Genomic DNA, 21,691 nt, shown 5'->3' on the forward strand with positions numbered 1-21,691 from the left:
CAAGCCTTCTTTCAGTTTATCGGCCAATTGACAGCTATCCTAACAAGCTTGAGGTCATGACGAAGTCGCAGACAACTCGGTCACAGTCTTGCGCGCGGTGCAGAGGTACGTCATTTCAATCCATACGAAACGGCATTTATTGACCTGCTAACCCCGTGAAAGATCACCATATTAGCTGAGGGAAACCTTTATGGCTTCCTAAAGGTGAGAAGATGGCTGAACTAACATCTAAGCCCAATAGGCAGTGGCTATACACTACGCAAATCTTGCAAAAGTAATGGAGCATCGTGCACTGTGTCACCTCGGACCTTCGTTTTCGACCGTCACGCGTTCAAAACAGACATACGATTTCTCATCCGATTAGACATGGGTTGACTCTAGCAGCAAATATTAGTGAGCCCTATAGACAATTTCTATGCGCCATTCCTATCCTGCACATCTGCTCGTCCTCTAGGTGGGTTGACGTATGTCGATATGACTCCACGCGTGATACAGGTTCATCCGCGTACCGAGGCATCTACAACACCGACGACAAATTAACTCACGAACGAGGGCTGAGAGCTACGTCCTGCTCATGGTAGTTTGGGTACCAGTACTTGCCAGAAACGACAATGTCGAAATAATGTTCATGGCGCCATCCCCGAGGCGAGCAGTCCCCGACAACAAGATCCCAAGCCGCCCACTACGCCAGTCGTAGCCGACACCAGCAACTTAGGAGTAGCGAATGAACCTGACAAGGCGTTGCCGGATCAAGCTGGTGAATTTGAACGGGGCCGATATCCATTGGGGCCATGTAATGGCCTGGCCGACACCGACTCAGTCACTGCCTATCTCAGCTGAGAGGAGTTCTGCTTGATTCGACACTTTGCAGAAAACCATGTTCGGTGGGCAGGTCCGTCAATGGACCCCCTCAGTTCCCCGGTTGACATGAAAGAAGTTCGAAACCAGGGACCGCGATCGTCATTTTTCCCTAGTCGTCCACGAAGGAGCGATGCTTTGTCCGGTTCTACGCTACGCCGGGTTCACAGCATCAGCCGGGCATTTGACTCGGCTTGCCTCGTGCAGAAGAGGGAAAGGAGTAAACCTGGCTAACGCTGTCTCATTACGTCTGAGCACTGAAGCAGCTATCCTGTATCACAGTATTTGCATTTCGTACTTGCTTGAGAAATCCAAAGACCCGCGTGAGGAATATAATGAGGATGTTCTGATGGCGGCGACTATTCTACGCTTCTACGAGCAAATTGAGGGTACTTACCATTTGATACCCTTCATTGCTGCTATAAGGCTGAGTAATGATCAACTGAAAGGCTAACTTCAGCTACAGCCCCCTCGATAGGTCACTCTGATACATCTCTCAATGCTATCAAGTTCATCGTTGATACACAAGGGATTAAGACTTTCTATACATACCAGAATATTCAGGGCCCTTCGCCCAATCCCCACGTCTACTCTACACCGTCCCTCACCCTTCATCATTCAGCCTGCCTCAGTGCTTTAAGCCAAGAAATTTGGAGTGCTTTTCTGCACCAGCGCTCGTTTGCGTTCCCTGTTTGCTCGAGCAATAACTATGGTCTTTGCGACATAGCGACTGAATTACATAGCAACTGAATTTATCTGGGCCAGTAGAGTCTTTGTTTAGGTGGCCGACTTGTTGATCTTCTGCTTTGGCAACCACAAGCTCCCATCCGGAGCAGACGGATGTGTTGGCGTCTGTGGTGCATCGGTGTGAATTTGCGCTGCCTTCTCCGGAATGGAACATATATCGCCATGAGGTGTAATCTAATTCTGGGCGAGATGCCGATGAATATCTGGCGGAGAAGTGTTGCAGAGTGAACCAGCTGGCTGCAAGGACTTCGTATATATCTGACTGCGGTAGTACTCAGATTGTTGCTATTCCGTGCTTCTATCATTTCGTCTTATATATTAGGCGAGGTCTCAGCTCCGTTGAAATAAGCTTATAAGTGACTTAATCGAGATTTATTCATTCCGCATAGTATGAACGTAGCAGTTGCATCGGACTGCAGTGTAATCTGGCGACGTAGAGCAAGTAGATCACATTCTCCACCCTCCTATCTCCTATGTGGATCACAATAATTCACAACTTATACAGACTGCATATCACTACTATCGACCCAATTTCCATGCAGGCCGGGCCGAAGCCGAACCGGCAGAGGAATAACCGCCCTGGCCTTGCTGAAGTCCGTCAAATCCAACAGATGCAGCTCGCTTGCCATAGACTCGTAGTTATTGACCAGAGCCATGAGGTATCCGTCTCCTTCGATAGAAGACCCTGCCTTTGGAATGAAAACGGGCTCTTGCACCAGATGTGTCCGACCAGGGGAGTAGATCTCTGAAATCCCAGTATGTAAGTCCACGTGAGCTAGAGCATTATATAGAGGGTACCCGCCCCCGAGACGAGGCCCTATTGTTTTGAAATCAGTGCCTAGAGAAGGGTCCATGAGATCGAAAAAACAGTGTTGATGCTTTCGTGTGGCGAGGCGATCGTCTATTCTATAGAATTCGCTATTGCCGGTATGTAGGATCTCAGGGTCAGGCAGTTTTTCACTTGTTGTGTTCGGGTCGATTGCGAATCGCATTAATTGCGACGTGATTGTGCTGGGCTCGGGTGCTGACCCCTTGCTGTCTGGCCACCAAAAAAATACGTTCTGTTTGCTGATACCGAGGTCGAATATAACGTGCCCATCGTGGTCTTCGTACGCGTTGAGAGTATGTCCAGGAAAAGAATTGTCCCATCGGAGCCACTGTTGTAAGTCAGTGCGCTGTATGATGAGTTGTATGGAATGGTAGCTACCTTAATGTCTCCAGACTTTGGGCCCCGTCGAGGGATGACGCCAATATACAAAGGGGTCTCGGGACTCCATTGCCAGTGTTCCCCGCCTGCCTTGAGGCGATCGATGTCGCATAGTTGGGGAATAAGCGGGAAGAGCACCTAGTGTTGTTAGTCTTTTGTTGAAGATCTAATTGATCTGATACTCACCCAATTCTCGGTCACCGCAAAGTCATGTATCATGGCACAAACAGGCGCCACAAACCAGCAGATGTCGGAGAAAGACCCATCTGGCCTGACCTGGTAGTAACAAACATCTGGTGTGCCATCACCCTTTGCCTCATAGCCGAAACAGACCATTTCGCCGGTCTTCGGATCAAACTTGGGATGTGCCGTGAAAGTGACACTTGGAAGTTGTCCCTCAAAGTCGTACAGACCTTTCGTCTCTAGGGTAAGAGGATCCATCGCATATGGTGGGGAGTCCTCCTTCAGGGCTAACAACTGCCCATTAAAGAAGACAATGTTGGTATTTGCTGTGCTGCGGATCTTGAACCGGACAGCATCCGTGAACTTATTCCGATATTTTCCTGTACCAGTTAGCAAAACCTAGTAGACATAGATTGAGAACAGGCATACCAAGAAGGGCTTTCCCTGCTTCTCTTTCGCGCATGAATTTCTCGGTACGTACGAACTTTTGTTGCCACGATACGGTGCCATTCTTAATGCGAAAGGCGCTAACATTCCCATCGCCATTGAACCACTAGTTCTTTCAGCACATCCGCTACAGCATGCCATCGGGAAAGTGAATACAAACTGGATCATCTTCGATGAAGGGTGGCATCTGGGGATCGGGCATTACCCGAAAGAATGTGCCGTTGATATCATTTGGAATATCTCCATAGACCTCGAGATTGTTCACCTCGCCCTCAACCCGACATGGCTTCATAAAAGCCGAGAACTGCGGCCTCTCGGGAAAGTGGAGGGTCTTTGGAAGAGACATAGAGGCAGTTCTGGTTCACCAACACTTTGAATAGCGACGAGAGGATCACAATCCGGTACTGATATGCAAACTGCTGCTATGCTTCAAGAAATTGTCTTATTCCATATTATCAGCAAACACGTCTGAGGCGCCCTGGCTAACTTTATAGGTAGACGAAGCATTGCCGAGTTGCGGGCTGCGCACATCGATAAAGCCGATCATGTTGACTCAGCGGAGAACCCCCACTCCGGGGAGGGGCAGGTCTTATATTAGGTCTCAGATGGATCAATGAATGAAGTCAAGGCAAAACAAACCGGATACTAAGAATAGAGGCCGGGGAGCAGGAGATGGTTGATGACTCAGCGGAATAAAAATACATCCGAGCAGCCGGGACGGGGTGGCTTAGTCGTCATAGTATCATTTCATACTAAGTATCGATCATCTGTAAAGTCCCTGGACATCCTCGACAAGATGAGATGTCTTCATTTCTTGACCGTCATGTCATAAGTCACAAGCACGAGCTGTGTGCGTCACATGAATTCTGGACTGTAAGGAAACCCCCTCAGGAACATATATACTATTGGGTAATGCTGCCAGTAACTGCTAGTGAATGCATACTAACTAGTAGTAGTACTGCATCATCAGTCAATTTAGTTGCAATCTGTAACTTGAACATGAATATCACTGACCGACGGCCTACCTCAGTCTGCTGCTGACACAACGGATGAAAGAGGTACAGGACAATATCTCAGATATGAGTACGATGCGATTCACTTTTGAGATCAGCAAGATATACTGGGTTTCAGTATGCGATGGACTACCGGTCTACCAAGGGCAAGTACCAGAGCGACCAGTTGTTCTAGCCACCACGGATTGAATACCCAGCAGGGTAGGCAACGACAAGGACGGGCTTTGCTTCTTAGTCTGGGGATCAAATGCGGTAAGGCTGCTCTTATCGAAATTTGGCTGGGTTCTTGTTTACACAGGGATACTAGTCATTCCATACGTGAGCCTCATCAATGATGTCTGACCACTCATCTTACGAAAAGCGAGTATATTCACAATTACCTTGCCGGATATCCTCTGGCGTACGAAATAATATACGATGTACGGGGAAGTATGCACAGGTCGAGACCGGGCGACTGAGGGTTAGGAGTCCTGATGACTATAAGCTCGGACCCAATTAACTCATCAAAGGCGATCTGAGGGAGCCCCCAATACAAACTACGTAAGCTGGTGACCCAATTTGCCCGGCAAAAATGGCAGGCTCGTTGGGAAGAAATGATGGCAGCCATCATGACTCCACTCATGCTTGACTTGTCAGTGACGCCAAGTCGGTCTCCATCACAGTGCAAACCGCGTTGTTAATTGGCCGATCCGATGTTTGGCAACATTACCTCATGGGGAAATATTGCTGCATTCGGCGAACAGCGAACAAGGCAAGATGGTCCGTCGCATCCGGCTCGTCAATTGGGGAGCATTGCCAATGAAGACAAGACAAACTATCGGTTGCTCCCCGCAAACCTCAACCGAGCTCCAATGAGTGATGCCCCTCCGGATCGACACCCCAGGTGCGGGGCGGCGTCTCATTGCTTGCCGGCATCGAGGCGGCTCACGAGGATTAAGTATACCCACAATTCTATCTGGACTGGTTACTTATATAGATTCTCAGAAGGCATCCTTCTACCGTGCAGCGAGCCATATATTACAACACTGACAGTAGGAGCTTTCTCAATAGCACAAAATTTCCAATGTCCAAGAAGGAACACCCCACAGAACTCGACAAGAGTTCGACAGTACACGATGAACATGCTGACACCAATACGCTTGCTCTACTATCCTCTGAAGTGAAGTATGACGCCGGAAAGCTCAGTGACCTCATCCACAACCCCTACGCATTCGGTGCTGCCTTCTTGGCATCATTCGGTGGTTTTTCATTTGGCTACGGTAGGTCCTTTGTATAACTCGGCTTCCCCATAACCTACCCGCTCTGCGTCTCGATTGACATGTTCTAGATCAAGGTGTCATATCGATCATTCTCGTCATGCCCCAATTCCGACAGCAATTCCCCGAAACGTCCCCGGACCATGCACACTATGGCTTCAATGTGGGACTTATGGCTGGGATGCTTGAACTGGGGGCTTTCATCGGTTGCCTGTTCTTTCCTGCCGTCGCCGATCGGATATCTCGAAAATGGGGATTGACCGTGGCCACATTATTCTTCGTAATAGGTGCCACCATTCAAACCGCCGCGCAAAATTATGCTACAATCGTGGCCGGTCGATTTATCGGGGGGATTGGCGTCGGCACCTTGGCAATGGGTGCCCCATTGTATATATCCGAGATCTCCCCGCCTGCATGGCGTGGATCATTCTTGGTTCTGGAGGCAATCAGCATCGTCATCGGAGCAATTGTATCGTACTGGATCACTTATGGAACAAGGTACATTTGTACAACAAGTGTCGAACGTTTATCCAAGCGAAAGGCTGATGTGGTTATAGATCCATCCCCAGTGATTGGGCGTTCCGGCTCCCGTTTCTCCTCCAGATATTTCCGGCCCTTGTTGTGGGCATAGGCATCCATCTATTTCCCTTCTCGCCCCGCTGGCTGGCGATGAGAGGTCGGGATCAGGACTCTCTCAGCTGTTTGGCGAAATTGCGCAAACGGTCGCCGCAAGACGAGAAGGTGCAACTGGAATGGAAAGGAATCTTGTCGGAGGTCAGATTCCAGCAGGCGCTCCTCGAAAGAGAGTATTCAAACTACGCTCGTTATCCGCTCCTTGTCGGCGTTGAACAGTGGGTTGATCTCTTTCGGCCAGAATACCTCAGGAGGACTGTTGTTGCCTTGGCCATTCCGTTCTTCCAGCAGGTATGTGATCCACTGATTGCAGTGATCCTTTCCCGTGATTTCAGCTCCTGACCGATATAGTTTTCGGGGATCAACGCTTTCGTGTATTATGCGCCCACATTCTTCGAAGCCCTGGGACAGAGTGACAATAATTCACTGATTCTCTCAGGCATGGTCAATGTCTGTCAATTCGTCGGAGGCGTCCCAATTATGCTGTATCTGGATCGGGTGGGGCGGCGTAAACTGGCCATCTACGGGGGAATAGCCATGGCAATTCCGCATCTCGTAATGGCGGGGTTAATGAACCGATTCAGTAGCGACTGGGTTACACATCAAGCAGTGGGGTGGTTCTGTGTGGCCCTGATTTGTAAGCTCTCAGCCTCGAATGCTTCTGCGCAGTGACCACTGACACGGGTGACAGACCTATATGTGCTCTCCTACAGCATCTCGTACGGTCCATTGGCATGGGTCCTTCCTGCGGAGGTGTTTCCTAGCTCCAAACGTGCCAAGGGGGTTGGTGCCGCTACGGGGATGATTTGGTTGGCCAACTTCATTATCGGGGTTGTCGTGCCGGAGATGCTCCTTAAGCTCGGATGGGGGACGTATCTCTTCTTTGGTATTTTCTGTGCGGCTGCTGCCGTATTTTCATTCTTCTTGGTTCCAGAGACATCAAACAAGTCGTTAGAGCAAGTCGCCGCGGTATTCGGTGACGAACTCATTGATGAAGAGCGGAACCTGCAAAGCCGCATTGCCGGCGAGGTGTGGCATGGCTATGGCAGTCATGCGGAGAAGGAAGCGCGGGTGTGAGCGGGGTTACCTCGCTGGATGGTGGTCGGGGCCAATGTTTGTGAGAGCGAGTCGTCCAAGCGAACGGGGCACCCCCTTTAAAATCCGCGGATATTGTCCATTGTAGCCCTATCCCCACCTTTTGATCATAAGAGCACAATGGCATCGTTAAGAGGTGAGAGAAGCACTAAGAAGTGGTGATATCACCGCGTGCATCCGACCAGGTTTTCCTATCCCTGCAAATTGTGGAGAGGGACAAGGGGGGATAGAAAACATGGAGACCCACTGCTTATGGAGGCATGAGTAACATTCCATCATGCCGTCCCCCCGCATCCCCGCAATAATATGTTTTCCACCCAGGTCACTGCAGGGCATCGTCAATCTTTTCCATTAGTAGTAGATTGGGCAGCGCTGGTGGGTCCGGGGATGCCCCGGATTTCGATGACGGCAGGAGGGATGCCGGGGTCGTCCCACATGGTTATGAGAGAAGAAGACATGGGGGTTATCAGCCATGGGGGGAATACTTGGTAAGCATTTCTAAGCAAGAGAGAATGGAATCTGACAGAAAGAAAGAAAGAAAGGAAAGAGAGAGAAAGAGAGAAGAAAGCGGACGAGGAAGAACCAGAACAAGAATGTCTGCCGTGACCGCCACACTATTCCCTTTTTGGGACTCACACGGAATGGAACATCCTCAGTGGATACTAGTATTCGTGATGGTTGAACCATACAGATAATGAAAGTGCGAATCATGGGACAGAAGAGATTAGCAATTAAACTATCTAATTGAAGGTCCAAAGACATCTAACAAATGGGACTCGTGTGGGTAAAGCTAAGCTAAGCTAGTGCCCATCTTCCGATGATTCACTTAGAGGAACATGTCACAACATCTTCCCCATGCCAGCTGCATAGGAGGGAGGCCAGGAAATATCCTCATCTTGGTACAGTGATGATATTCCATCCGGTCCGGTGTACTCCACGTATCCTCCTTTATTCCTATAACGGCATTCGTTATAGATTCGATAACAAGTTCTTCTCTGGGCGGTGAAGCGATGGTGGTGTGTAGTGTCCGTATTGCAGATCGCGAAAACGGCGTTGGCAAATCTGTACGTATTGCAACTGGGTGAGGTGGATGATTTTGCGGGCGGTAGCAGTAACTGAGTTGGCACAACTCGGCTGCATAGCTCACTAACGCTTGCCCATCGAGGTACCGTGTTTGAACATGTCCCCTCTTCTGTAGTCTCTGGGGTCGGATGGTAAATATCCATACCGGACGCCCAGTGTTGGTCTTGCTGGCTGATAACAGTAGGTTCGGGCAAATCTGTGCGAAATGTCGTAGTAGAAATAGAGTTTGTTGTAAATGACAGGCGGCTTGGAAAGGGTTCGTAGGGATTATAGGAATGAGCGTGGGGGAAGCCAGTCAATATGGTCGGGATCTTCACGAGGGCGACGATTAGGCAAGCCAATGTCAATAGGGAACACCGGGATCGCTCCATGTCTGATTGAATGCCTCAACCTGTCGGATTCAAGCAGAGTCTTTTGAACAGTCTCAGTGTTGGTAACAAGGTGAGTTTCCACTTCGGATGGAGGTACTGTAAGAAGTTCAGATAGAAGGCGAACTGTCAATATTACCGTGCCCAGGCCAGTAAGGCGGCAACCGAAGAACGGTTCCACTGAAGCGGTGTTGACTGACATGATGATGGTGATGGTGATGGCAAAGATGGTCGACGGGCTGGGGTTGTGTTGTCAGGCGAGGAGATAGAGTAGTGGGAGGCAAAGGAAGAAGGAGCAAGCAAGAGAAAGAATCTGTACAGTGAATGCGACGTCATAATGTGTATTCAATTACATAGACGTGTTTATTCAAGGAAGAACCCTATACCACTACTCCTACTAGTACCCAACTTTCTGTTGCGCCTCTATCCGTCAACCCTTGGTTACGATAGCGATACTGCCGCTCCGCTACGCCTGAGGTATAGGCCCTTGATGGGCATACAACTTAATATCTTCAAACCCTCTGCATCATCACTGATGATGTGCTCTTCTTGACTACCCCGCTCGGTCACCTTCCAACCCGGTCTAGGCGGGTGGTGCCTCGAACGGACTTGATTCCATCACACACCATCCGATGCCACGCCCTCGTCTCGGGGTGCTTCATCCTCCACTTATCGCTACGTTTTGTCGACACAAGTGCCGATTTCCTGGGCCGATGATAGAGTGGGAGCACTTTCAATTCCTGGTGCGGCATGAACCGTCATCTCTAGTCCAGCGACCCGATGAATAGGGCTCGTCGACTCTCTTCCGGGGCCCGATCGCATATAATAAGCGTTGAACCTAAATCGTGATGCCCAGCAGCTGATTGGCTCTTAGTAGGAACAACAGGAGACCAAGCACACTCGGACCAACTAGGCCTCATGGATGACGCCATGCCATATTCCTGCGGTCAGACGACCGGAAAGTATAATAGCCTAAGTGCCTAAGCCAAGCCGGATGTTGTATGGAGAAAGAGAAATCTTGATTCGCCTCATCCACGCGCAGCTCTGCACAGCACGCCCTCTCTTTCGCCCCGTACCCTAGCCGAGGCATGTTCTTACCTATATGACGACTCATACCCTGCATTTCCCCGGATTTCCTCCACTGCAGGTGGGGACTTGCTAGAAATTGTGGGACTCTTACAGCGGCATTTCTATCCCTCTACGCTGCCGGAAGTGGAGGAGAAGCGACGGCTCGCCTAATGTTACCCCGAAAAGGCCTCTATACTCCTCCTCTTCCCATTTGCACCTCGCATGACATGGTCTAATCACACACCATTTGTATCCGTTTCCCGATGTTTATCCGTTAGTCTGGAAATCCCGCAAGTACAGGCACCACAACTACACATTCACAATGATACATTCAATGTCACCCATGCAAATTTGAGGGGAAGATGGCATTTAAATACCACCATGTGGCCAGTGTGCAACATGACCTGGCAGCATTCAAGACAGCATCCCCAAAATGCACAGCATCAGTGCACTTGTCAGCTTGCTTGGGAGTCTCGCGCTCTCCAGCGCTGCACCGTCACAGAACATCACTAGCGACACTTACTTCTATGGACAGTCTCCCGCAGTCTATCCGTCTCGTACGTGGTATTTCCCCTTTCCAAACACAGCCTTCACTAACGCCTGGCCATAGCCGAGGGAACGGGTACTGGGTCGTGGGCTTCCGCCTATGAAAAGGCCAAGGCCTTCGTCGCTCAATTGACGGACGACGAAAAGGTCAACCTCACGGCAGGAGTAAGCTCCAAGACTGGCTGCTCGGGCTTTATTGCTGAGATCCCGCGCCTCAACTTTCCCGGTCTCTGTGTCAGCGATGCAAGCAATGGCCTGGTACGTATGGCCTTCATACATGACTGGATATGTCTAATTTTCGCAGCGGGGAACAGACTATGTCAACGGTTGGTCTAGCGGTATTCACGTTGGTGCCAGGTAACATTGATGTCAACGAACGTCTCTACTGTTTCTAAAGCTGACATACTGATACAGTTGGAATCGAACCCTTGCCCGAGACAGGGCCAAGTACATGGGCCAAGAGTTTCACCGGAAAGGAGTGAACCTTCTTCTCGGTCCTGTTGTTGGCCCTCTTGGTCGGGTGGCAGAGGGCGGCCGCAACTGGGAAGGGTTCTCGAATGACCCCTACCTCACCGGAGCTCTTGTATACGAGACAGTGCAGGGGGTACAGTCCTCTGGTGTTGGTGTCTCAACGAAGGTGAGAACTAGTCATTCATTGAGCGCCCACAGTATGGCTTATGGTTCAATAGCATTACATCGGCAACGAGCAAGAGACAAACCGAAACCCGGGAACGGTTAATGGTGTCGACGTGGCTGCCGTCTCGTCTAACATCGATGACAAGACAATCCACGAGCTCTACTTGTGGCCTTTCCAGGATGCCGTCCTGGCGGGAAGTGTCGCCATTATGTGCTCATATGAGCGGATCAACAACTCTTACGCTTGCCAGAACAGCAAGACACTTAACGGACTACTGAAGACAGAGCTGGGTTTCCAAGGTGAGATTCTCCAACATGGTCTCTACACAACGGTCTCTAAATATGCTAGGCTACGTGATTACCGACTGGGGAGCCCAGCATGGTGGAATCGCCTCGGCCAATGCTGGCTTGGACATGGTAATGCCTGAAACGACGCTCTGGGGGTCCAACCTGACCACCGCCATTTCCAATGGCACGATGGAGGCATCAAGACTGGACGATATGGCGACTAGGTGAGCTTCGTACCTTACTTTCCCAGTACGGCTAAGCTAATCGAATCAGGATTATCGCAACGTGGTATCAGTTGAACCAGGATACGGACTTTCCCACCCCTGGCGTTGGTATGCCAGCAAGCGCCCAGTCGGAGCACCAGGCTGTTGTTGGAACGAGTACCGACGAGAAGAGCACGCTTTTGGAGAGCGCAATTGAGGGCCACGTCTTGGTGAAGAATACTAACAATGCTCTCCCTCTTCAAACACCCCAGCTAGTGTCTGTCTTTGGCTATGATGCCAAGGTCATTGATTCTTTTGACCTTGCTTCTACTATTCTGGGTACCAGTCCTCTCTACCAGAATTACACTCTCTGGGTGGGCGGTGGCTCGGGATCGAACTCACCGGCATATGTCATTGCGCCACTCAATGCCATTCAACAGCAGGCCTACGAGGACGGCACATCTGTGCTGTGGGACGTCAGTGCTCAAGACCCGGAGGTGGATCCCACGTCTGAGGCGTGCCTCGTCTTCATCAACAGCTATGCCACGGAAGGATATGACCGCTCCGCATTAACGGACGACTACAGCGACACCTTGGTCACGAATGTAGCAAGCAAGTGTAACAACACCATTGTCGTCGTCCACAACGCTGGCATTCGCTTGGTGTACAATTGGATTGATCATGAGAATGTCACTGCCGTCGTTCTGGCCCACCTGCCAGGTCAGGACACCGGCCATGCCTTGGTAGACATTCTCTACGGGCGGGCCAACCCCTCGGGCAAGCTTCCATACACCATCGCCAAGCAGGCCTCGGATTATGGCTCCTTGCTGCATCCATCGGAGCCACAGACCCCGTATGGCCTGTTCCCCCAGTCAGACTTTTCCGAGGGGGTCTATATCGATTACCGGGCATTTGACAAGGATAACATCACCCCGCAATTCGAGTTCGGGTTTGGCCTTTCGTACACCACCTTTGATTACTCGGGGCTGAGCATCGAAAAGACCAACGAGACGACCTCCGAGTATCCACCGTCGGCCACTATTCAAGAAGGAGGAAACCCTCGACTGTGGGATGAGTTAGTCACAGTGACGGCCGAGGTGCAGAACAGTGGATCGGTTGACGGGGCGGAGGTGGCCCAGCTGTATGTGGGGATACCTAATGGGCCGGTCCGTCAGCTGCGTGGGTTCGACAAGGTGCTTCTCTCCGCGGGCGAGACAGCCCAGGTGAGCTTCTCGCTGAATCGGCGCGACTTGAGCACTTGGAACGTGGAAGCGCAGCAGTGGCAGCTACAGTCGGGCACGTATCAAGTGTACGTGGGACGGTCGAGCCGTGATTTGCCATTGACGGGGGAGTTCTCTGTCTAAGATAACCAGGATGATCATGATTGAATGTTAGCATAAATGTGAGCAGCCCGTTCGGGCGATCAAATATACTGCTGCTTATGTGTCTTCTGTCTCGGGTGAAGCTTTCCTCGAATGATCAAGCGAGGGTTCCGGGTCATTTATCTGTTGCACATTGTCTCGGCGTACCACGAGCACTTGTAAACCAAGGGATGTCATCCAATCGCCCTCTTGATGCCCTGATAACCGCCACAAAAACCCCCCTGCCGTAAGTGTAACGTGGCGCGCATCCCGGAGCGGGGTTATCACCAGTAGAAAGTGCAGCGACTAGCCAGGGTCAGCATGCCGGCGTAAATACGAATGGTCGAGATTCTTCTCCCCGACTGCTGCGGGGTTTCAGCCCGGAGGTTCATGGTTGCCCTGCTGACCCTATTTATAAATCCCTTTCCCCTCTTTCTTCAAGACCACGATGATAGATCTTAATTATGCATCGCAACAATGCCTTCTGACGCTCACCAGGACACAAACGCTCTAGGCCCCGAAAGCCCTAATGGCAACAGCCTGTCGTTAGATGTGATCATTGTAGGAGCCGGATTCAGCGGCATCTACTGTCTACATGAATTGAGAAAGCTGGGACTCAAGACTGTCATCTTCGACGCTGCCCCAGATCTTGGAGGCACATGGCAGTGGAATCGCTACCCCGGTGCTCGCGTGGATTCCGAAGTGCCCGAGTATCAATTCTCTATCCCAGAAACATGGGTCAATTGGACCTGGTCCACCAACTATCCCGCCTACGACGAGATACGCCGGTATTTCGAGCACGTGGAGACCGTTCTCGACATCAAAAAGGACTGCTCTTTCAATACGGTCGTAGTATCGGCAGAATTTAATCCCACAGCTGGACGATGGAATATCACCACAGCTGATGGTCGTCACGCATCGGCGAAATACTTCATTGTCGCGACCGGATTTGCCGCCAAGCGACACGTCCCTGAATGGCCAGGCATGGACTCGTTCCGTGGAGACATCCACCACTCTGCCTCTTGGCCTGAAGAAGGAGTTGACTTCCAAGGCAAGCGATGCGCCGTGATTGGCACCGGCGCGTCCGGTGTTCAACTGACTCAGGCCTTGGGCCCCGTCGCCAGCTCCCTTAAGGTATTCCAACGCACACCCAACCTGGCCATCCCGATGCGCAAGCGACCTCTCACCGTCGAAGAGCAAGAGCGCCTGAAGCCCCTGTACCCGGAGTTATTCCGACTACGGGAAACATCATTCGGCGGGTTCACCTACGACTTCATCGAGCGAGGAGTCTTCGACGAGAACGAGAAAGAGCGTGAAGCATTCCTCGAGCACCTCTGGGAGAAAGGCGGGTTCAGATACTGGGTCGGCTCCTACGGTGACTATCTCTTCGACGCCAAAGCCAGCAGGGTGATCTATGACTTCTGGGCACGCAAAGTACGCGCTCGTATTGACGACCCAATTAGCCGCGACCTGCTGGCCCCGTTAGAGCCACCACACCCGTGGGGTGTCAAACGACCGAGCTTGGAACTGGACTACTATGACCAATTCAATCGTCCGAATGTGGATATCGTTGACGTGCGCAACAACCCCATTGATTCGTTCACCGAAAAGGGTATCCGTATGGCTGATGGCAGGGAGCACGAGTTCGACGTGATCTGTGTCGCGACCGGGTTCGATGTCTCCACTGGCGGACTCACCAATTTGGGTCTGCGCAGTACGAAGGGCACGTATCTGAAAGATGAATGGGCAGCGACAGTACATACGTACCTGGGACTTACTATTCACGGGTACCCGAATCTCTTCTTCACGTATGGTCCCCAGGCAACAACGGCATTATCTAATGGACCTACCACGATCGAGCTCCAAGGGAGATGGATTGTTGATGCGATTCGGACGATGGAGCGGAAGGGGATTAATTCTGTGGAGCCGATTTTGTCGGCTATGCATAGCTGGAAGCATCGGATTGAGCAGCTGTCGAACTTGACGTTGCTGCCTACGACGCGGTCGACGTATATGGGAGGGACATTTCCGGGGAAGCCATTTGAGCAGTTGAACTATACGGGTGGGATTCCGATGTACAAGGGGGAGATTAGAAGGGCGTTGCCGGGATTTGAGGGATTCAAGGTTGTGATGCAGTAGTATATTAGGCTTCATGGACTGTTGAGGTTGTAAAGACGTAGATGAATGAAGATGGCCAGTCAAATGGTTTATGATGGTCGTCGTGTTGAATAGTGATTGCAGCTTCGGGATCTCTATGAGACTTGTATTAATGATTTGTGGATGTTACCGTTCTTACTTTAGTATTGAACCTTCTGGGCGACTTTCTGTCATTCATCAACGGTCATCGTCTTCACTGTTATGGCTTTCTATGAAAGGCCATCATCTTTCGGAATTCTGCTTCTTCCCATATTCCCCAGTCTCCTATACCATATAAAGGCAGGATGTATAAAGAGGCTTCAATTATTGTCAGCCTTCTGCCAAGCATATCAAAACAAATATATCATTTCTGCTCAAATGAAAGACAGAGACATGGCTAAAGAAGACATGACTAAAGAGATCCCCATAATGCTTTGAAGATTCACCTTAGTCCGCGGTCTAGAGCAACAGACTACATGACCAAGTCCTAGCTATACAGCCGAGACCTTTGGCAGATGTATCGCCCTAACTGAAAGCGCCTCCTTATATCAAGCTCCTGGCTTTTGATGAACATTTGAGTGGTGGGTTTCGCAAAGCGCATGCACCTCCACCAGGACCACTGTATCCAAGGGATATATACCCCAGGGCAGAGACTTTTCTTTACGCGCCGGCCCATCTACAGGCCGATTGGAAGTTATGTATGGCGAACCCTTTGCGGGACAAGAGCCCTGTCATACCTAAGATGCCCAAGGAAACCGAGTTGAAGGGCGATAGCACTCAAGTAGGTTGGACAACAAATCTGTTGCCGAAAGTCTTCAACACAAATGCAATCATTCATCAGGCGTTCGAGCCCGATTTTCTTAAACCCGAAATTAAACCCTTAGTTTTACGCTACATTTTGACACAGCCTGGAGATACACTTGATGATGTCGTTTAAATCATATACAAATATAATCAATGTTTTCTATTCTCCGTTAGATCTTAATAGCATCATGTAGTGGGGAATAGTCATTCGACTTTCGCCGTTGGATCTGAACAGACTCCCAATTATTTCCGCTGAATCGCGTGTTCCAGCCTGAGGCAGAAGGGATGCTGCCTGGATGTAATGTAGCGAATCATAGCTCGGGCGCTATCAGATGGCGCGATCAGATTAGATAGACCCCATCCCGATGATCACGAGGTCCCTGGCTTCAACTGTGTTCATGTATGTCCGACTGTCCCGTTCGGGAGTATTCCTCCGAGTTCATTTCGAGTTTCCGTGTAGATATCCGTCATCACAATTGAACATTGAGACTATGCTTCGCTAGTCAAGGCACCGGGCTTTGCACCTGTACCATACATTCCATCTCTCAGGACCACGTGGGTCTCAGACTTCGCCCCCGGCCGGACTCGGTCGGAGGGTGCGGGCGACTCGGTCACGCCCCACTCGCACTCAGCCATCTCCGAGCTTCGTGACCCTGCCTGTCTTTCCCCTCTTCAATCATCACTCACTCCATCCGGATCCTCGATGCCATGCTGTCCACCAGCTGGATTTTCCTCCTGGTATACTTGGGGCTGGCCTGCGCCGGTCGGCCGCCAACCGACGAGGGATGCGTGACGGCGGTGTACACCGCCCTGGGTTATCTCTCTTTTTCCGGCGACCCGGCCCAAGGAGCCTGGGAGGCACGCTGTCAGAACCGGCTGAAAGTAACTTCCACGTATGCCTCGGCGGAGGTTTACTGTACAGAGGAGGAGCAAGCCGCCGGATTCGCTCAGTTGCAAGGCTACTGCCTGGAATATGGCAAGGTCGAATTGATGCCTCGAGAGCAGGTGGCCGAGAATCTCACCCACGATGCGCTCAGTCGCATGCCTGTCGTTGAATATGGGCAGATTCCAAAGTCGCAGCGCATGCCTACTGCGGTTCTCATCTCTCCGACCTTCTATCGTCGGACCTTTGACACGATTGTATGTTCTTAGTGATGACTACAACCACTCTTCTAACCATCATCTGCGCAGGATACTTGGCAATTCGAGGTTTGGTCGCACAATGCATTTGGGTAAGATAGCAATGCTCCGTCATGCGCAACAGTGAAACTGACCGAAATAGCTTATTAGGATATGCATTCTGGGTCCTCGTCCTCGCGGTTGGCATCTCCCATCGCCTCGTGCGGCACATCTTCCACGCGGTAGACATTCGGGCAGGGCAGTGGGCGCGACCCCGCGTGAGATGGCTATGGATACCGCTAGATGGAATATATCACTGGTTGCAAACTCATCTTGTGGTACCGGCCCCATTGTCATCGCCACGGCGGAAGCTGCTGTGGTGGACGTTTCCTACGCGCATTGAAGCAGTGACCGTTTTGTTGTTCTGGGTATTGAGCGTTGTCGTCTGCACATTGGAGTACCGGCCAGTTGAGGGAAATCTCTAGTACGTTCCTCAATTTATGGACACGATGCAGCATAACTGACGGTATTCAGTTGGCCTTCCATACCAGATCAAATTATGCGCTATGCCGCTGACCGAACCGGTGTCTTGTCTTTCGCCAATCTCCCGCTGGTGTGGCTCTTTGCCGGACGCAACAATATTTTCATTTGGGCGACAGGATGGAGCTTTGGGACGTTTAATCTGTTTCATCGACATGTTGCGTGGATTGCTACTGTCCAGGCTGTGGCGCATACCCTCATCTACCTTGTTATCATGTACCAAAGTATGCTCCTCGCACCGATATAGCCCCAGGCATATTACTGACAATGTTACAGAAGGCAACGTAATCAGAAAGCTTCACAAGCCGTATCTGATCTGGGGAACACTGGTTAGGCTTCAGCCAAACAACTGCTTATTTCGATACTAACACATCACAGGCAACCGTCGTGATGGTCGCTATTCTTCCCTTTGCCGTGCAATGGTTCCGCCACCGGTTATACGAGACATTTTTACTGCTACACATCCTCTTCTCCATTGCTCTTTTATTCGGTTGCTTCTAGTCAGTGCCTCCTCACCTAACCTCATCACATCCACTAACCACCGTCCTAGCCACACAATTATCTTCGAAGGCCACGACTACTGGAACTACCTCTGGCCAGCAGTAGCCATCTGGATCGTCGACCGATCCCTGCGCCTAATCCGCCTCATCTACTGCAACATCCATGTGCGAGCCAACGCAGGAAAAGGCGTCCAGTACACGCGCAGCACAGCAACCTACGACCCATCATCCGACGTCATTCGTCTAGAAGTGACCCCGGGATCAGCTCACATCCGCCCCTCTCCGGGAGACTTCTATTATCTCTATCAGCCCTTCCGACTGACCGGTTGGGAAAGCCACCCATTCACACTGGGTGCATGGTCCTACGACAGGCATGACCGCATATCCACCTCAACAAAAGTCAACGAAGTAGACATAGACGTCACCCAAGTACCCCTCCTTTCCGACCCATCCTCACCAGGCACAAACACCCCCGACGAAACACAGCTCAAACACCCACAACACCAACACAACCGCCATATCCAGCAGCAAATCCCCAAATTCATCTTCTGGATCCGTCCGTACGACGGCTGGACCCGCTCCCTGCGCCAGCAATGCATCAACTCCCCCGATCTAACCACCACCACAACCATCCTCCTCGAAGGGCCGTACGGCAACCACTTTCCACTGTGGAGCTACGAATCCGTCCTTCTGATAGCGGGAGGAACGGGCATAGCAGCCGCGGTACCGTATATCCAGGATCATATTGTACGGTCATCTACCGAGTCAGAGCAGATCCTTTCTTCGAGTAGAAAGGACGGCAACACGACACAGACGAAGGATATGCGTCTAATATGGGTAACCCGCCAAGAAGCATTCGCGCAGCAGGTCGCAGTGAAAGAATTAGCGCCTGCGTTAGCGAGGGATGATTTCCGGGCGGAGTTTTATTGCACTTCGTCCTCAAATCCCGCTCCCGCCAGGTCCGGCGATGACGACGACGACGGAAGTGATACAGATACAGACCGGCGAAGTAGCCGCGACCATTTTTGGAAGGGAGACACTGGGAACATAAATTTTCTTCCCGGTCGGCCGAATCTGGAATCGCTCGTCCTCGATCACGCGCACGAAGCCCAACTCAGTGAATCATCTGCTGTGGTACTGGTATGTGGGCCTTCCGCGTTGGCGGATGAAGCGCGTGCGGCGGTGCATTTGGCGATGAGACGGGGGTATAGGCGTATACGCTATGTGGAGGAGTCATTTAGTTGGTAGGTTACTTTTCAGGATGAGGTTACGAGGTTATGAATATTGTTGATATTTTCATTGCAATGGAGTGGAAATGTACATAGTTATGGGCTCGTATATCTACAACATGGCGTTCATAGACTGAATTTCAACTGATGACTCAACTGTCCATCTACGACATGTATCTCTGATTCTCTAGCCAAGTACATGCTATAATTTCATTAGGGCTATTGATACATGTCCGACGGTATGCGACAGCCGAATCACCATGAAATAATTACATTGTCATTTCACATCAATCTCATACTACTCCCTTTAACCCATAACTGAACAATAACCCAAACCCTCATTCAATAAGCACCAACAACACATCCAACTCGCAAACAAACAGACAGCATCCTTACCAACAAGTCAACGTCACCTTCTCATCCACCCACCTCTCCCCACCCCCAACCACCACCTCCCGAAAAACCCACTCGCCGACATCCGCCCTCGGAATCGTCCATCCCACGGCAGGTTTCTCCCTCTCCGTGCCCACACGAACTTTTTCAAGCCCATAACCCGACCCCAGCATATGATCCCCAGTCAACAAGCTCCCTGGCCTGACGATCACCACTCCCCGAAACAACTCCCTCGCCTCCCTCTCGGCCAACATCTCCTCCATCATCCACTTATCCGCATGCGGCACATGCAGCAGCCCATGATACACCCGCCGCAACAAGAACGGCACATCCAACTGCCTCTGGCTCGGATCGACGCCCATACCAGAGAGAACGGTGAGGAGCGGCCGATTTGTTAGGTTCGAATGGAGTAGGAACTCCGGGTATGTGCTGTAGATATCCCGCAGGGCTGTGAGGAGCGCCCGCGTCGCTTCCTCGCAAATATGCGGCTGGTCAAATTCGAAGGCCCAGCCGCGGAGGTGCCCAGTGGCACCGATACCTGAGATGATATGGGAGACTAGGGTTGGAGTAGAAGAGGAACGTTGTAGGAGAATTGTGTTTTTCACGGCCTCTGGGTCGGTCGCATTGCCGGTGTTTATATGGAGTCGGGAGTCAAGGGTCTCTTGGTTTATGTTCTGGCTACGCAGGAGGGCTATAAGCTTGGATGGACTGCGGGCTAGTGCGACGGCGTGGTAGCCATTATGTAGGGTGTGGGCGAGGCAGGCGTTGATGCAGCCGCCTGTGGCGCCGAGGAAGGCGATGGTTGGTTTGGACATGATGTACACCTGAGGAATCAAGGTTAAGCTTAATGGGGAAAAGATAGCGAGGCAAATTAGTCGTGGACAGGTGACAGGGTGATTAGATCTTGTCAAGGTCAGTCGAGGTGGTGGGTTTATATCTGCGGCGAAGGATCAGAAAGTCTCCGTCGCCAGACGGAACTGAAGGAAGAAGATGCGCTGGGATCATTATCCTCCCGCAGAGGGATCGATGACCGTGGCTGGATCATCCACTTAAGAAGGGGCACGTTTATTTGTGAGAGGTAGTGTGTTTGCTGTGATGGACCGATACAACGCTTCTGCTACTTGTGTGTTATGTGTTCTGTGTTCTATGATATTTAGGTAGGGTTCGGCGGTGCATGTGAAGCCTTCTTGGTCCACCAACATAGGTGTCAAATGCATGATGTATAGCATACCTAAAATATTTCTATTGTGCTCATTAACTTGTAACTCTACAACTGGTGAACAATATATTTGATAAATTCAATGCGTGTCAATGTATCCCCTTATGGCTGTAACAGTTATGGATACTTTGTCTGTGGCAGCTGAATGATAATTTTAATTTTATAAGATAATTAAATAAAAGAATAAAAGTTATATCACTGTATTCCTTGTATAAAGTAATTTTAAATAATATTATTCATAAATCTATCAGATATTATTTGATTGTTGTCCTGTTACAAAGATTCTCTACTACTATGGTTGACCCCGGTAATATTGTTAGTACGGTGGAGAGTTGCAGGGATTTGAATCCTTGAAGCGGTAAGTCTCCCATACGGCACCGCCTTCTTAAATCGCCATGGTGAAGCCTTGATTAGCAACGCTGAATGGCTATATGAAGTATTAATAATCGTATGAACAGCAGAAAACAAAGGATTCAGATCCCTGCACCTTCCCACTGTACTAACAATATTACCGGGGTCAACCGTAGTAGAAAATTAGTATACTTAACTTTCTTTTCTCTTTACTTTTTATTATGTCTTATTGGATTTTTCAAGGCATTTCAATATATTTCTATATAATTACAAGGTCTGAATCTGTTTTTTAAAAAACACTTAATTTAAGTATTTTATATACTGAGATCTGAGCTATAAGGATTCTAATGATTTCTGGATATAGTAACTGGAGTATTATTATATCAGATTTATTAATAAGCTTTTTTA

The 21,691-nt window shown here is 50.4% G+C and overlaps 7 protein-coding genes across 7 annotated transcripts; 5 read left to right on the forward strand and 2 right to left on the reverse strand.

Annotated features, from left to right (window-relative positions):
• Positions 1-991: 991 nt before the first annotated feature.
• On the forward strand, positions 992-1,608 carry AtWU_06375 (cytochrome P450; the record flags this gene model as incomplete). The annotated part of the gene is made up of 2 exons (XM_035501484.1): positions 992-1,247; positions 1,325-1,608. The coding sequence occupies 2 exons, from the start codon at positions 992-994 to the stop codon at positions 1,606-1,608; spliced, it is 540 nt and encodes a 179-aa protein (XP_035357377.1).
• Positions 1,609-2,102: 494 nt separating this feature from the next.
• AtWU_06376 (carotenoid oxygenase family protein) lies at positions 2,103-3,788 on the reverse strand (the record flags this gene model as incomplete). The annotated part of the gene is made up of 5 exons (XM_035501485.1): positions 2,103-2,762; positions 2,813-2,950; positions 2,999-3,375; positions 3,425-3,548; positions 3,603-3,788. The coding sequence occupies 5 exons, from the start codon at positions 3,786-3,788 to the stop codon at positions 2,103-2,105; spliced, it is 1,485 nt and encodes a 494-aa protein (XP_035357378.1).
• A 1,730-nt stretch (positions 3,789-5,518) lies between these two features.
• Positions 5,519-7,421, forward strand: AtWU_06377 (MFS monosaccharide transporter; the record flags this gene model as incomplete). The annotated part of the gene is made up of 5 exons (XM_035501486.1): positions 5,519-5,714; positions 5,783-6,209; positions 6,269-6,635; positions 6,696-6,981; positions 7,036-7,421. The coding sequence occupies 5 exons, from the start codon at positions 5,519-5,521 to the stop codon at positions 7,419-7,421; spliced, it is 1,662 nt and encodes a 553-aa protein (XP_035357379.1).
• Positions 7,422-10,391: 2,970 nt separating this feature from the next.
• Positions 10,392-12,995, forward strand: AtWU_06378 (beta-glucosidase; the record flags this gene model as incomplete). The annotated part of the gene is made up of 7 exons (XM_035501487.1): positions 10,392-10,515; positions 10,569-10,762; positions 10,809-10,861; positions 10,919-11,141; positions 11,194-11,440; positions 11,490-11,652; positions 11,702-12,995. 7 exons carry the CDS (start codon positions 10,392-10,394, stop codon positions 12,993-12,995), a joined length of 2,298 nt encoding a protein of 765 aa, XP_035357380.1.
• Positions 12,996-13,469: 474 nt separating this feature from the next.
• On the forward strand, positions 13,470-15,131 carry AtWU_06379 (flavin-containing monooxygenase; the record flags this gene model as incomplete). The annotated part of the gene is made up of 1 exon (XM_035501488.1): positions 13,470-15,131. The coding sequence occupies one exon, from the start codon at positions 13,470-13,472 to the stop codon at positions 15,129-15,131; it is 1,662 nt and encodes a 553-aa protein (XP_035357381.1).
• A 1,509-nt stretch (positions 15,132-16,640) lies between these two features.
• Positions 16,641-19,339, forward strand: AtWU_06380 (ferric reductase family protein; the record flags this gene model as incomplete). Its single annotated transcript, XM_035501489.1, has 7 exons — positions 16,641-17,072; positions 17,124-17,164; positions 17,215-17,535; positions 17,586-17,815; positions 17,868-17,920; positions 17,970-18,091; positions 18,142-19,339. The coding sequence occupies 7 exons, from the start codon at positions 16,641-16,643 to the stop codon at positions 19,337-19,339; spliced, it is 2,397 nt and encodes a 798-aa protein (XP_035357382.1).
• A 373-nt stretch (positions 19,340-19,712) lies between these two features.
• Positions 19,713-20,528, reverse strand: AtWU_06381 (carboxylesterase family protein; the record flags this gene model as incomplete). The annotated part of the gene is made up of 1 exon (XM_035501490.1): positions 19,713-20,528. One exon carries the CDS (start codon positions 20,526-20,528, stop codon positions 19,713-19,715), a length of 816 nt encoding a protein of 271 aa, XP_035357383.1.
• Between the last annotated feature and the right edge of the window lie 1,163 nt (positions 20,529-21,691).

Source organism: Aspergillus tubingensis, assembly GCF_013340325.1.
Source record: "Aspergillus tubingensis WU-2223L DNA, scaffold_8, whole genome shotgun sequence".
Taxonomy (NCBI): Eukaryota; Fungi; Ascomycota; class Eurotiomycetes; order Eurotiales; family Aspergillaceae; genus Aspergillus; species Aspergillus tubingensis.